The 15103-nt window shown below is 36.4% G+C and overlaps 1 protein-coding gene across 1 annotated transcript; it reads right to left on the bottom strand.

Moving 5' to 3' along the window:
* Positions 1-202: 202 nt before the first annotated feature.
* LOC147470870 (uncharacterized) lies at positions 203-12627 on the bottom strand. The gene is made up of 5 exons (XM_086542195.1): positions 12565-12627; positions 10848-10864; positions 1433-2271; positions 927-1114; positions 203-753 (listed from the first exon to the last, which is right to left on the bottom strand). Exons 1-5 carry the CDS (start codon positions 12625-12627, stop codon positions 541-543), a joined length of 1320 nt encoding a protein of 439 aa, XP_086398321.1. The 3' UTR covers positions 203-540.
* Between the last annotated feature and the right edge of the window lie 2476 nt (positions 12628-15103).

Genomic DNA, 15103 nt, shown 5'->3' with positions numbered 1-15103 from the left:
CACTATAAATCTAAACAAAAAATTAATATAAATTCAGGGTTACTCAAAAAAGGAAAAGATCAAACGTCATTACCTCATTGACATAAATCCCTTATAATCTTTTGGCAATCCATATAAAAAATTCCTTCTATGGAAAATAATTATTATATACATATCCCAACAAGTAAATTTCTATAATAATTTTAAACAAATTCACATCACCTGTATCAATTCAGTTCGCCTTAAAATATATGATAAGTCTGAAGTTTTAAGATATATGGAGTAAGGGAAATGCATTTATGTAAACAAATTGTGGATATATATTACAACATATGATAATAATGAAATGTACAAGAGATGTGCATGTAAATTATTTCATGAATGATGAAAACAACATTTTGTAGAAATGGAAATTAAAATAAAAAGAAAAGAAAAAAAAATATAGTAACACAATCTCTAAACAAAAATACTTTCCATGATTACCATCTAATATAAAATATCCATATAAGATTATCCTTATATAGTGCAAAATAATATAATGTCACATACATCATTGACTTTTTACTGATTGTTCCTGTGTCTTGACATCATTTGACCTGCTATCTTTCTCCAATTGGTAACTATCCCTGGAGGAAGACCCGCTGATATGGGGTCTCCATGCGTTATACTATTCCTTGGGCAATACTTGAGGGTATGAGCTGAATCCCCTGTTGCACTGCACAGAGGGCAAACATACACTCTCAGCACAGGACACTGGCAATGCCCACGATCATCCTAAAATAATAATATAATCATTATACCCATTAAACTTTGAATTTCTCTATACTTTTAAAGACCATTTACCTCTCTCTCTCTCTCTCTTACCTCAAATTATATCTATATACACATGTATATACAGTATACCTATCTATCTATATATCATATGTAAAATATGCAATATCATTTACCTTTAATGAATGTGACCTATAAAAAGTAGAATGATAATTGTTGTTTTTGCAAAACACACAACCCTTGATTGAGGCTACAGGACCAGCAGGCTTCTGCAATAAATGCTTGGACGACCGTGATCTGTTTTTTCCTTGTCCATAATTGAATGCTTCATTCATAGACAATTCCTCCATAAGAGCAACCAAATCTGTAGGTAAATTTTATTTATAAATATATTTAAAAGATGCTATATTTAACTAATATAAATGAAACATTATGCAATGTTTGAAATTACCTCCATAAAGTTTATAAAATAGTATAGGAACAAACAGAAACTGAGGAGGTGTTTTGTGTTCATCATGCTTATTTATTTTGCCACTGCCATGTATGAAGTCACCAGATTTTCAAACTATACATTTATAGCTACAGACTATTGTAAATTATATAAATCTATAAAAAAAAAAAAAAACTTATTCTCTTTCTAACAGTTTATATAATAATACCATTATCAACCCAGAACACAAACCTGATCGCTCATTCCCATGTGAGAATACTGGTTCTGATCCCTGAAATGTATTTTGAGGTCTGGATACTGGAAAATGAGTGCTGGATGGTGACGGAAAGTTACTGTAACTGGACTGAATATCCTGAACTCTACTTCCATTTGATAAATTTGAGAAATGATCATCATTTCTCAGATTATCTTGAGTGTTTAACATTGGCTGACCACTGAGGAATTGGTCCCATGCTGTTACATTGTTCTTACTATATCCTTGAGAGTGGATATCTGTTGTTGATATATCATAGCCTTGTATACTGGTATTTCCAGGTGCACCCCAGATACTGTTCATAGTCTGTGCTGAAGATGCACCCTGTACCTCCTTCTGGTCTAGATCTAAATATATACCAGAGTCATTCTGATTCTGGCTAATGTTCAAACTATCAAAGTCAGTTGTGCTATCACTTGCTGTTTGAATGTTGTTATTAAGTTGATTTAAATTTCTTGGTGGACTTGATTCCCAGATATCACTTACATCTTTGAATTTCTTAAAGGGATCAGGTAATAGAGACACCTCACCTCTCTGTGTAATGGTGCTTTTATCAAAGTTTGATATTGGTGTACTTGTATTTCTATCACCTTCTGAAACGCATGTTAACTGAGTTGTTGGTTCATTCACTTTAATCTCATGAAAATATCCATGAATATACTCATTTCCAACACCTGTTAAACTAAATTCATTATACACAGGAGTTCTTTCAATATCTATAGGATTTTCCTGAACAATTTTTTTCCATAATGCACTTGTCAACTTATGTTCTGTAGTACTTGCACTTTTTGGCACAGACTGCTTGCTTTGAAAAGACCTGAAAATAAAATGAAAATAATTAAAAAATACATTGAAGGTACTGCTATCAAACAGAGGATAAAAAGTGAATGAGTGAGAATGAGAGTGACGGAGTGAGTGAGGGAGAGAAAGAGAGAGGGTGAGAGAGGGAGGGAGAGAACATAAGGGAAAAAGAGAGAGAGAGTGAAATAGAGAGAGAAAGAGAGAGGGGATATATGAGAGAAATAGAGAGATAATATAAGACACAGAGAGAGAGAGAGAATATATTAGAGAGATAGTGAGAACAGAGATAGAGGGAGAGAGAGTGAGAGAAGAAAAAGAAAGAGAGAGAATATATGTAAGAACAAGAGAGAGAGAGAGAGAGAGAGAATATGAGAGTGAGAGAGAGAGAATATGAGAGTGAGTGAGAGAGATAGAATATGAGAGTGAGTGAGAGAGAGAGAATATGAGAGTGAGTGAGAGAGAGAGAATATGAGAGTGAGTAAGAGAGAGAGAATATGAGAGTTAGTGAGAAAGAGAGAATATGAGAGTGAGTGAGAGAGAGAATATGAGAGTGAGTGAGAAAGAGAGAATATGAGAGTGAGTGAGAGAGAGAGAATATGAGAGTGAGTGAGAGAGAGAGAATATGAGAGTGAGTGAGAGAGAGAGAATATGAGAGTGAGTGAGAGAGAGAGAATATGAGAGTGAGTGAGAGAGAGAGAATACGAGAGTGAGTGAGAGAGAGAGAATATGAGAGTGAGTGAGAGAGAGAGAATATGAGAGTGAGTGAGAGAGAGAGAATATGAGAGTGAGTGAGAGAGAGAGAGAGAGAGAGAGAGGGGGGGGGGGAGAAAGAGAGAGAATATAGGAGAGATTCAGAGAGCATATATGTGAGATACAGCGGGAGACCTACAGATAGAGATTTAGAGAATATAAGAGTGAGAGAGAGAATGAGAGAGAGTATATAAGGGAAAAAGAGAGAGAGAGTGAAATAGAGAGAGAAAGAGAGAGGGGGTATATGAGAAAAAGAGAGAGATAATATAAGAGAAAGAGAGAGAGAGAATATATTAGAGCGAGAGTGAGAACAGAGATAGAGGGAGAGAGAGTGAGAGAAGGGGGGAAAGAAAGAAACTGAGAAAAAGAAAAAGAAAGAGAGAGAATATATGTGAGAACAAGAGAGAGGGAGAGGGAGAGAGAGAGAGAGAGAGAAAGAGAGAGAGAGAGAGAATATGAGAGTGAGTGAGTGAGTGAGATAGAGATGAAGGAGAGAGAGAGAGAGAGAGAGAAGGAGACAGAGGAAGAGAGAAAAGGAGAGAAAAAGAGAGAAAAGGAGAGAGAAAGGGAGGAGGAGAGAGAGAAAAGGAGGGGGAGAGAGAGAGAAGGAGGGGGAGAGAGAGAGAAAAGGAGGGAGAGAGAGAGAGAAAAGGAGGGAGAGAGAGAGAGAGAGAGAGAGACAGAAAGAGAGAGAGAGAGACAGAAAGAGAGAGAGAGAAAAGGAGAGAGAAAGAGAGAAAAGGAGAGAGAAAGAGAGAAAAGGAGGGGGAGAGAGAAAAAAGGAGGGGGAGAGAGAAAAAAGGAGGGGGAGAGAGAGGGGGAGAGAGAGAGAGAGAGAGAGAGAGAGAGAGAGAGAGAGAGAGAGAGAGAGAGAGAGAAAAGAGAGGAGAGGAGTGATAGAGAGTGAGTGAGTGAGAGGAGGAGAGGAGAGAGAGAGAGAGAGAGAGGAGAGAGAGAGAGGAGGAAGAGAGAGGAGAGAGGAGAGGAGAAAAGTTAGAAAGAGAGAAAAGAGAGAGAGAGGAGAGGGGAGGAGAGAGAGAGAGGGAGAGAAAAAAGAGGGAGAAAGAAGAGAGAGAGGAGAAAGAGTTTATGTTGAGAAAGGAGAGAGAGAGAGAGAGAGAGGAGAGGAGAGAGAGAGAGAGGGAGAGGGAGAGAAGAGGAGGGAGTTTGTGAGAGAGGAAAGAAGAGAGGAGAGAGATATTAAAGAGGGAGAGGGGAAGGGAAGAGAGAGAAGAGAGGAGAGAGAGAGAGGAGAAAGAAAAAAGAAGAGAAGAGAAAGAGAGAGGAGAAGAAGAGAGAAGAGAAGAGAGAGAGAGAGAGAGAAGAGAGAGAGGAGAGAGAGGAGAGAGAAGAGAGAGAGAAGAGAGGGAGAGAGAGGGAAGGGAGAGAGAGGAAGGAAAAGGAGAGGAGAGAGAGAGAAGAGGAAGAGAGAGAAGAGAGAAGAGAGAGGAGGGAGGAGGAGAGAGGGAGAGAAAAGAGAGACGGAGAGAGAGAGGAAGAGAGAGAGAGAGAGAGGAGAGACGGGGAGAGGAGAGAGAGCGAGGGAGAGAAGAGAAGAGAGAGAGAGAGAAGAGATAGAGATGCTGGAGAGAGAGAGAGGAAGATGAGAGAGAAGAGGAGAAAATATATTAGAGAGAGAAGTGCGGTGCTGAGAAGAGAGAGAGAAGAGAGAGGAGAGAGAGAGCAGAGAGAGAGAGGAAGAGAGAGAGAAGAGATTAGTGAGGAGAGAAAGAGGCATCAGGAGAGGGAGAGAGAAAGAGAGGGAGAGAGGAGGAGAAAAAAAAGAGAGAGCACAAAAGAGAGAGAAAGAGAGAGGATGGGAGAAAGAGAGGAAGAGGATAGAAAGAGAGAGAGAGGAGAGAGAGAGAGAGATGAGAGAAAATGTATGAGGAAATAAGAAAGATCTAGGGAGATCCGCATGTAGCGTAGAGGAACGAGAGAAGAATAATATATACATTTATAATATAATATAATAAGATATATAAATAAATAGAATATTTTATATATATATATAATAGTTACATATAAATATATATATATATAATATAAATATAATAAATATGATATATATATATATATATAAATATGCAGAGAAAGAGAGAGAAGTCTGCAGATTGCGAAACTGAGAGAAGAGAAGAAGAGATGAGAGAGAGAGAAGGAAAAGAGAGAGAGAAAACGGTTGGAGAGAGAGTAGAGAGTGAGAAGAAGAGAAAAGAGAGAGAGAGAGTAGGAGGAAGGGAGATTTATGGAGTAGAGTAGAGAGGAGAGAGAACTGAGAGAGCGAGAGAAGAGTTAGAAGAGTAGAGAGAAGAGAAGAAGAAAGAAGAAGAGGGGAGAGGAGAGAGAGAGCTGAAAATGAGAGGAGAGAGAGAAGGATGGAGAGAGAGAGGATAAAATAGAGAGAAGAGTTGGAGAGACCGAGAGAGAGAGAGATAGAGAGGTTGATGAGAGAGAAAGAGAGTGTGATATGATATGTAAGAGATAGAGGCACAAAGAAAGTGAGTAGAGAAACAAAAGATAGATAAGAAAGAGTAGTAGAGTAGATGAGGAGTTATAGATGAGAGAGAGAGAAGAAGAGAAGAGAGCGAGTGAGGAGTGAGAAGATGAAGAGAGGAGTAAGAGAGAATGGAGAGAGAAGTAGAGAGAGAGAGAGAGAGAGAGAGAGGAAAGAGGAAGAGAGAAAGAAAAGAGAAGAGAGGAAGAGAGAGAGAGAAAGGAAGAGAGAGAAAGGCGAGAAAGGAAGAGAAGGAAGAGAGGGGGAGAGAGAGAGAAAGAAGAGAGAGACGGAGAGAAAATGAGAAGAGAAAAGAGAAGAAAGGAGGAGAATATGAAGAAGAGAAGAGAGAAGAAAAGAGGAGAAGAGAGAGTGAAAGAGAAGAGGAGAGAGAGAAAAAAGAGAGAGAGAGAGATAAATAGAGAGGAGAGAGAGGGAGGAGGGTGAGAGAAGAGAAGGAGAGAGAGAGGAGAGAGGAGAGAGAAGAGGGGAAAGAGAGAGGAGGACATTTTAGAATGCAAGCAATAATTTGTATGTTTGAAATTCTACTTCCATCTCGTCGCTTTCAACTAGGTTCAAATGAAACGGGTTTTCAATGAAGCAACTGGCATTGTTATTTGTTGGATCAATTCCAAAATTTAAAAGGGGAAGTAATTATTGAAAAGCTTGAAATTATAATTATATAATATATGACTTCATGAATACGTTATGACCCGAGTCCAAAACCAAAGGAATATTTTTTTTTTTTTATTAAGAGTTAAAAACCTAATTACTATAAACTTTTGCTTGACTATTCAAACAAAAAGTGGCGGGATATTTGAGTGACGGATAAATGTACGTGTATTTTTTGTCTCTGTTATTGTCTTCTTATTAGTTCTTTGTTTTCAGTTTTATTTAGTATACTACTGGAACGTAATTCAGTATGAAGGTAGTATATAATTTTATCTCTATTATGTATACAAGCACAATAAAACACCAACACTTGTTTATGAATATAAGCAAGGGTATGAGTAGATGTAGGCCTATAATACCTGACTAGGTTCTTTATTATAACAGTGAGTAGCTGGAATCATAGTTTAAATAATGGTAGTGTAAAGTTACTATTTTTGTTAAATGTGCGTCATGAAAAGTTATACTCGCACATAAAGCATTAAAATGATGTTTCAGGTACGGACACGAGATCTAAGATAATATTGCGATATGGGCCTTAAATATCGCCATATCATCATCCCAGTTCTATTATAGCCTTTTTGTCCCTTTTACCTTTCCTTTTACTATTTCCATTCCTGATTAGTCTATTGAAAAGAGAGTTAGATGCTTTGCCGACTGTACCACCGAGATCTAAGATAGTACTCGAAAATTGGGCATTATATATCTCCAACTCTTTTATTATAGACTTTTTATGTTAAACTCCTATCTTCTGTCTGACTGTTTCACCCCTCTCTCCTCCTCCTCCTTCCCCCCACTCTCTCTCCCTCTATCTCTCTCTGTCTGTCTGTCTGTCTTTTTCTGTCTCTCTGTCTGTCTCTTTCTTTCTTTCTCTCTCTCCTTCTATTTCTCTCTTTTACTCTCTTTATCTTTCATTTTCTATCTTACCGCTTCTTTCTCTTTCCACTCCCTTCTCTCTCTCTCTCTCTCTCTCTCTCTCTCTCTCTCTTTTTCTCTCTCTCTCTCTCTCTCTCTCTCTCTCTCTCTCTCTCTCTCTCTCTCTCTCTCTCTCTCTCTCTCTCTCTCTCTCTCTCTCTCTCTCTATGTTTCTCTCTGTTTCTCTCTCTTCTCTTTATTTCAATTCTCTTCCTGAATTGACTTATGCAAATATCACAATAACATGTGTTAAGCTATTGTTAATTCATGCCATTTATAACATATATCATATACATTTTTATTGTTAATATTGATTTGTAGATCTGGAGATTCATACAGATTACATAATAACAGGCCAGGTGTGTTGATCAAATGGATTTATTTATTTATTTATTTATTATAATTATTATTATTATTTTTTTTTTAGAATATTCAAGTTGTTTGCGAATAAGTGAAGTAGTCTCCAGGAATACTTTTTTTTAATCTAAATAATCAAAGTTATTTATTAATTGTATAAAGAAAAGGACTATAAAACAACTACCGTATCCGCCAACCTGAAACTCTTTCTTCAAGTACTTTGAGGATTGCAATATAATCATTGAGGTTATTTGCATTCTCGTTAATAAGGATCTCAAACGTGATTTTTCTTATATTAAACGAATATTGGTTATTATGATTATTCTATTGAAGGAAATTACAATTTTTATCTGTATTTCATTTTCACGGATATAACTTTTCAACGGAGAAGGTCAACAGTTGTATTTATATATATATTTGAACATTGATAAATATGGAATGTCCACAAAATAATAATTTATTTTTATCATTCGAATAAATACGTAAATTAATATTAACGGTAATAGACTCATTTTATTGAAATAAATTTTATTGAAATAAAAAAATCATAATAAAAAATAAAAGAAAATGAGAAGAAAAAAAACTAGGAGTAACAATAAAACAGGAAATATAATCAATAAGCAAGATACTAGTATGATAAACAACTTTATTTGTTTATCATCACTCTATTCTCTCCGGAAATATAACACATTTAATTATGATTTGATTGATGATTTAATGGTTTAATTTCATCATAATTTGATTATCTAATTATTAGCTATCATTGATGGACGAGTTTTAACAAATTTAGGTTAATCATTACATGGAAGAGAGATAGAGTAAAAAGGATTGAATACAAGTCAAAGATAAGAAAAGAAAAGGAAAGATATATATATATATATATATATATATATATATATATATATATATATACATATATACATATATACATACATGTGTGTGTGTGTGTAAATATACAGATTAATCACGAATATTTTCACTGATATTCTAACCAATACCTATATATATTCTGAACAAAATTTACATCGATACATAATATCTAAACAATATCGTGCTTTCTCTTTACTCACTTTTTATTCTCTCTCTCTCTGTCTCTCTGTCTTTCTATTTTTCTTCATATCCTTCTTCCCCCTTTATTTCCTTCCTTCACAATGATGTATGAGATTTTGAAAGTCGTCAGAATTAAGTATTGATATATACGGTAGTTTATATAATCTATATTGCTTTTTTTTCATATAACTTCTAAATCAAAATCGTAAATTTAATTGCTATATCGTTCTTATGTACTACTTAACATTTCATGCTTATATTCCTCTCATCTTTTCCTCTTTAGTTTTTTTTTTTCACAATAACATGTATTATGTTTGCAAAATAGATAATTTATCTTATATTTGATTTTTTTTCTTTTCTTTTCTTTAACAAGAAAACAATAGAAAGGCAGTGATAATCGGTAAGAGGTTCAGGTTGGCAGATATGGTAGTTGTTTTAAAGTCCTTTTCTGTATTTAATGAATAATCAACTTTGATTATTCAGAAAACACACACACACACACACACACACACACACACACACACACACACACACACACACACACACACATATATATATATATATATATATATATATATATATATATATATATATATATATATATATATACATATATATGTATAATCAATATTTAATAAGTTATTATTCAGTGTCATTTCAAGATAATACATGAATTGATATTAACGATAAGACGAAATTTATTAGAATTGGGTAAATTACATCGCGAAAGTCTTCACAAGCACATAAAATCACAAAAAAGAAAAGGAAAAAAACAAAAAAACTATGGGTAATCGTAAGCATTAACAACTTCGGTAGGACATTATTTGATTTTAGTAAAGATACATCATCATCATACATCAATAAAACAGGTAATATAATCAGTAAGCAAGCTTATAGTATAACAAACGACAAATTTGCAGTCTCTATAAGTTTGCATGATGCATGAGATTTTGTAAGTTGTCAGTATGAAGTATTAATATATACGGTTCTATAATATATAAATCATATTACGTTTTTCATATAATTTTTAAATCAAAATCATTAACTTGTTATCTTATCTTTATGTACTGCTTAAATTGTTATGCTTACATGCCTCTCATTTCTTCATTTTTATGCTTGCAAAACAGACAATACATCTCAAGATAATCTTTGATTTTATTTGTAGATCTGCAGATTCTTACCCACATAGCTTTTAAACGATATCTATTATCTAAAAATAGATTGAAAAATAAAAACGTGAAGGAGTTTTAAATAAATAAATATTTAAATAAATGTCTTTCTGACCTGAAACAGAACAACCACAATGCGGATACCGGCACACAGAATCTCATGACAGATTTGAACCAATTATAATCAGAAGTGTGCTGCCTTGCCTTCCCTGCTGCCGTGACTGCCGGACCGGAGTAGTGACCTTTGACTCGATGTGGGGGACCGGGTGGACGTTATCTCCGAAAGAGAAATCGCTCGTCAACGCCCCCAACCACACCCCACCAAACTCGAAGCATCGTGCCAAGGGGCAACTTTTAAACTTCACCTAATTGAGAACTTTTCCCGAGGAAAGACTTGACTGGTCTCGAACCCGGGAACCTCCGACGCTGGAACCAAGCTGAAAAGAGAGTTAGAAGCTATGCCGACTGTACCACCGAGATCTAAGATACTATTTGAAAATCGGGCCTTATATATCGCCAACTCTTTTGTTATAGACTTTTGTCAATACGTGATATGTAAACTATATCGTTGTTTCCCTTTCTCTTTTCTCTCTCTCTCTCTGTCTCTATTTCTCGTTCTTTCCCTCTTCTTTTTTGCCCTTTATTTGACTCTTCCTTAATTCAAATCTTCTGTTTGTCCCCCCCCCCCCCCCTCTCTCTCTCTCTTCTCTCTCTCTCTCTCTCTCTCTCTCTCTCTCTCTCTCTCTCTCTCTCTCTCTCTCTTTCTCTCTCTCTCTCTCTATCTATCTATCTATCTAAACGAATCAATGATTTGTGTAAACAACGAAAATGTCTATTGTGTAAATTCCTTTTTTAATTCTTGTCTTCCTCTTCCTTATCTTATTTAAGCAAAAATCCTTGTAATATATTATGCTGTTGTCTATCAATACTATTTCTAACGTGTATCATATAGTCTCATTATCTCTCTCTTTCTCTCTCTTTCGGTTAGTCCTAGAGGGAGAGAGAGAGAGAGAGAGAGAGAGAGAGAGAGAGAGAGAGAAAGAGATAAAACAGAAAGTGAGAAAAAGAGAGACGAGTGATGAGCGAAAGAGAAATAGATTGATAGAAACAGAGAGAGAGACATAGATGGATAGATAGATAGAGAGAGAGAAAGGGAGAATAACCCTTTCCATACTTCTGTCAGCTTACCTCCCGTGCTCCCATGCCTGATCAGAGAAGGGGCGGATCAGAAACTATGATTCTCTGACTGAAAAGAACTTGAAAAATAGAATGATGATTGAATAATGCATGGAATTATGCAATGGATGAAATTGTTTAAGTTATTTGAATACATCTGAGAAATGAAATGGAATTATATGAATATGAGAGAATAGGAAAATGAGATAAAACTATATAGGAATCTAAGATTATGAAAGAAATTAATTATGATAATAAAAAAATATTAATGAACTTAGAAGATTAAAAAAATACTGAAAAAACGGGAAAACGAATAACGAGATAGAAAGGGAATGAAAGTAGTTAAAAAAGAAAGAAAATAAAGAAATAAATAAACGAAAGAGGGAGAAAAAACAAGTGAATTGCCAATCAGGTGAATAAATCGAAATAAAACGAAACAAGAAACACTGAAACAGAGAAACAAAAAGAAAACAAAGACCTGGAAATCCTAAAAATCTTAGCAAGAGAAGGAATAGCAATAAATCCATTTTACGAGAAAACTCAAGAAATTTATGAATGAGAGAAAAGGTTGTCATTCATAACATACGGCGTATTTTCAACGTAACACTTTACTCACATCTAAATTTAAAAAAACAAAAACACAAAAAAAAAAGTAGAAAAAAAATGGTTTATGAGAAGTATGTATACATTAAGCGATATTTTTTTGCCCTATTTAGCGCAGGAAAATGGCAATTCATTCGCAAAAAAAAAAATAAAAAATGCAATATATACTGAGATGGCTCTGGGACGTAAAGGCTGAACTGAAGATATCGTAAAAATATATCACAAAGAATGTGATTGTTCCTTGTTTGCATAGAGGAGGGGGATGGGGGGAGGGGGAGGGGGAGGGGGAGGGAGGAGGGTTGACGGATAGAAATGCTATAATTAACGACACAGGAAAAGAAAAGATTTATACTGATATATATATAGGAGGCGGAAGGTGGCAGGATTCGTGTGTGTAGGAAGGACGAATATTTTTCCTAAGCGTAATTATAGTAAAAAAAAGGTATTTAATCCTTTTCAGTAATACTTGCTGACTACAATGTTTCTTTGTTGCACTTTTTTTTTTTTAGCATTGCATTTTGGTTGTATTTAGAGTTGCCATATTGCTTACACTTTATAAAGCATATTCCTACCTCCTAGTGTATACATGAAAGTGTGTTTTATTTTCCGGTTGTGGGAAAGAAAGAGAAGGTTAGGGGAAGAGAGAGAGGCAGGCAGGGATGGGATAAGGATAGAAGGGGGAAGGGGGAAAGAAAAATTAGAAGAAAAACGAAGAGGGAGAAGGAGAGTGAAAAGAGAAGAAAGAGGGAGAGTGAAAAGAGAAGAGGGTGTGAGAGAGAGTGAGGGACTGAGAGAGAGAGAGAGAGAGAGAGAGAGAGAGAGAGAGAGAGAGAGAGAGAGAGAGAGAGAGAGAGAGAGAGAGAGAGTGATGGCAAAGAAGAATTTGAAGACAAAAGAAAACAATGTGTAGGGAACCACACACACATACACACATATCCATGTGTGTGTGTATTTTGGTTCATTTTGTCTTTTTATTTGTTCAGTATTTATGCACACACCGTAATGCCATCCACGATTTTCTTAATAAAACATTTATTGACCTTAAAAGAAAAATGTACTTTCTTATCCGCGGTTTGCTTGCTCTAATTCACCGCCTCGTCCGAACGTGTCTGAATCTCCGCCTTACTTGTGTAAAAATCCTACCGGACTTACGTCTCCGATTGTACGTGACTGACTTCGGCTTCAGCATGGATCTTAATCTCGCCTTCCGTCACGTCTACTTTCTGTCTGTTATATATCGGTCAGAATGGAGAACCTGTCCGAACTTCTTGGTTGTTAGACGAGCGAGAGTGCGAGCATTCGGACGCCAAGGCACGTTCGCTTGTGATTGGACGAAGAATTCTGTGACACGAAAGTCCGTTGACGATGAGGCGACGCGGACGAGGAACTGTCACTTGTTGGGAAGGAAGGAAAATTATGTACATCTTGGCTCTTGGATTTGTGTGTGTGTGTGTGTTGCGGGGGCGGTGTTTTTTGTGTGTGTGTTGCGGGGGCAGTGTTTTTGTGTGTGTTGCGGGGGCGGTGTTTCTGTGTGTGTGTTGCGGGGGCGGTGTTTCTGTGTGTGTGTGTGTTGCGGGGGCGGTGTTTTTGAGTGTGTGTTGCGGGGGCGATGTTTCTGTGTGTGTGTGTTGCGGGGGCGATGTTTTTGTGTGTGTGTTTCGGGAGCGGTGTTTCTGTGTGTGTGTGTGTTGCGGGGGCGGTGTTTGTGTTTGTTGTGTTGCGGGGGCGGTGTTTCTGTTTGCTGTGTTGCGGGGGCGGTGTTTGTGTGTTTTTTGTTTTTGTTGGTGATTTTTGTCTGTGTTTGTGTGTTCCAGGGGTGGTGTTTGTGTTTGTTTGGTTTCGGGGGCGGTGTTTGTGCGTGTTTTTGTTTTTTGTCTATGTGTGTTGATGGCGATGTTTGTTTGTTGTATGTTGAGGGGGCGGTGTTGTTTTTGTTTGTTTTTAGGTTGTTTTAGTTGTGTGTGTGGGGGGGAGGGAGGTGCGCGTGTGTGTGCGTGACACTAGTCGTTTGCGTGTGTGTGTTTGTCTTGTATCTATTTGCTTATCAATTAAAATATTCTGGTACTGATGAATTGGATTGTGTTCATTAGACAGCCTGCGCTGTTTTGATTTTAGTATAGAGATAGAGTGAGAAAGAGTATAACATTTAAAAACGAAAGAGTTAATCACACACACAAGTGCACGAATGCGTGTGTGTATGTGTGTCTGTGTGTGTGTGTGTGTGTTTATAAATATATATATATATATATATATATATATATATATATATATATATATATACATATATACGTATGTGTATGTATATATATATATATATATATATATATATATATATATATATATATATACATATATATATTCATATATATGTATAATATATACATACATTACACACACACACACACCACACACACACACACACACACACACACACACACACAACACACACACACACCACATATATTATATATATACATATATATATATATAATATATATATATATATATATGTATATATATATATGTATATAAGTAAATATACATACAATATATATATATATATATTTATATGTATATAATACAACACACACATATATAAATATATAATATAAAATAATATATATATATATATATATATAAACGTGTCTTCGAAATTTTCCCCGTAACATATTCAAGAAAAGAAGAGCTAACTAGCAAACAAACACATATACACATACCATGGTTATACACACACACACACACAAAAAAAAAAAAAAAAAAAAAAAAAAAAAGAACAAGACTTTACAAACTAATCAGGCAAAACACGCAATGGCTGAGAGGGGGGGAGGGGAAGATAACGGTACTGGGGGGGAAGGGGTAAGGGGAGTGAACCGGGTAGGCAAAGGGGGGTGGGGGGGTTGAAAAAGATTCTATATTGCACCCGCGAAGTCGAAGTCAAGGTTGATGGATTCGGAAAAGGGATCATTGATGTCGCGAAGTCGAAGCCGTTGCCGTTCGGGTTGGTTGGAGGTCTTGAGGTCACGGGATGTCAGGAATGGTGAGAGAAAGAGAAAGAGAGAGAGAGAGAGAGAGAGAGAGAGAGAGGAAGAGAGAGAGACAGAGAAAGAGAGGGAGAGGGAGAGAGAGAGAGAGAGATAGAGAGAGACAGAGAAAGAGAGAGAGAGAGAGACAGAGAAAAAGAGAGAGAGAGAGAGACAGAGAAAGAGAGAGAGAGAGAGGAAGAGACAGAAAGAGATAGAGAAAGAAACAGAGAAAGAGAGAGAGACAGATAAAGAGAAAGAGAGAGAGTAAGAGACAGAGAGATAGAGCAAGTGAGACAGAGAGAGAGAGAGAAAGAGGAAGAGACAGAGAAAGAGAGAGAGAGACAGAGAAAGAGAGAGAGGGGGGGGGATAGAAAGAGAGAAAGAGAGATAATGAGAGAGAAAGAGAGAGAGAGAGATAATACATAGATACATAGACTTCTAGATAAAGAGAGAGAAAGAGAAAGTCGGTCGCAATTTTGCAGGGCGAGAAAACTGACCTTGAAAACCACCAAAATTTGCAAAATTGCGAGTGTCTGTCACTGTGACCCCCCACCCCCCTCCACCTCCCTCCTCCCTTTCCCCCAATCACTCGACCTTCTCCCTCATACCCTTCATCTCCTTCACCTTTCTCCTCCCCTAATC

The sequence above is a fragment of the Penaeus japonicus genome, unplaced genomic scaffold (genome assembly GCF_977035675.1).
Source record: "Penaeus japonicus unplaced genomic scaffold, GWHDUDI00000001_assembly GWHDUDI00000012, whole genome shotgun sequence".
NCBI classification, from domain to species: domain Eukaryota; kingdom Metazoa; phylum Arthropoda; class Malacostraca; order Decapoda; family Penaeidae; genus Penaeus; species Penaeus japonicus.
Note: the sequence above shows the minus strand (reverse complement) of the source record. Positions and strands in the feature narration are given on the sequence as shown.

What these genes read in the sequence shown, in the direction of transcription:
- LOC147470870 (XM_086542195.1), bottom strand. Translation starts at nt 12,627, where the DNA reads ATGCTGAAGCCGAAGTCAGTCACGTACAATCGGAGACGTAAGTCCGGT. An exon ending in ACATGGGAATGAGCGATCAG is followed by an intron (nt 1,115 to 1,432) that starts GTTTGTGTTCTG and finishes ATTTACCTACAG; the next exon opens with ATTTGGTTGCTCTTATGGAG. An exon ending in ATAGGTCACATTCATTAAAG is followed by an intron (nt 754 to 926) that starts GTAAATGATATT and finishes TTATTATTTTAG; the next exon opens with GATGATCGTGGGCATTGCCA.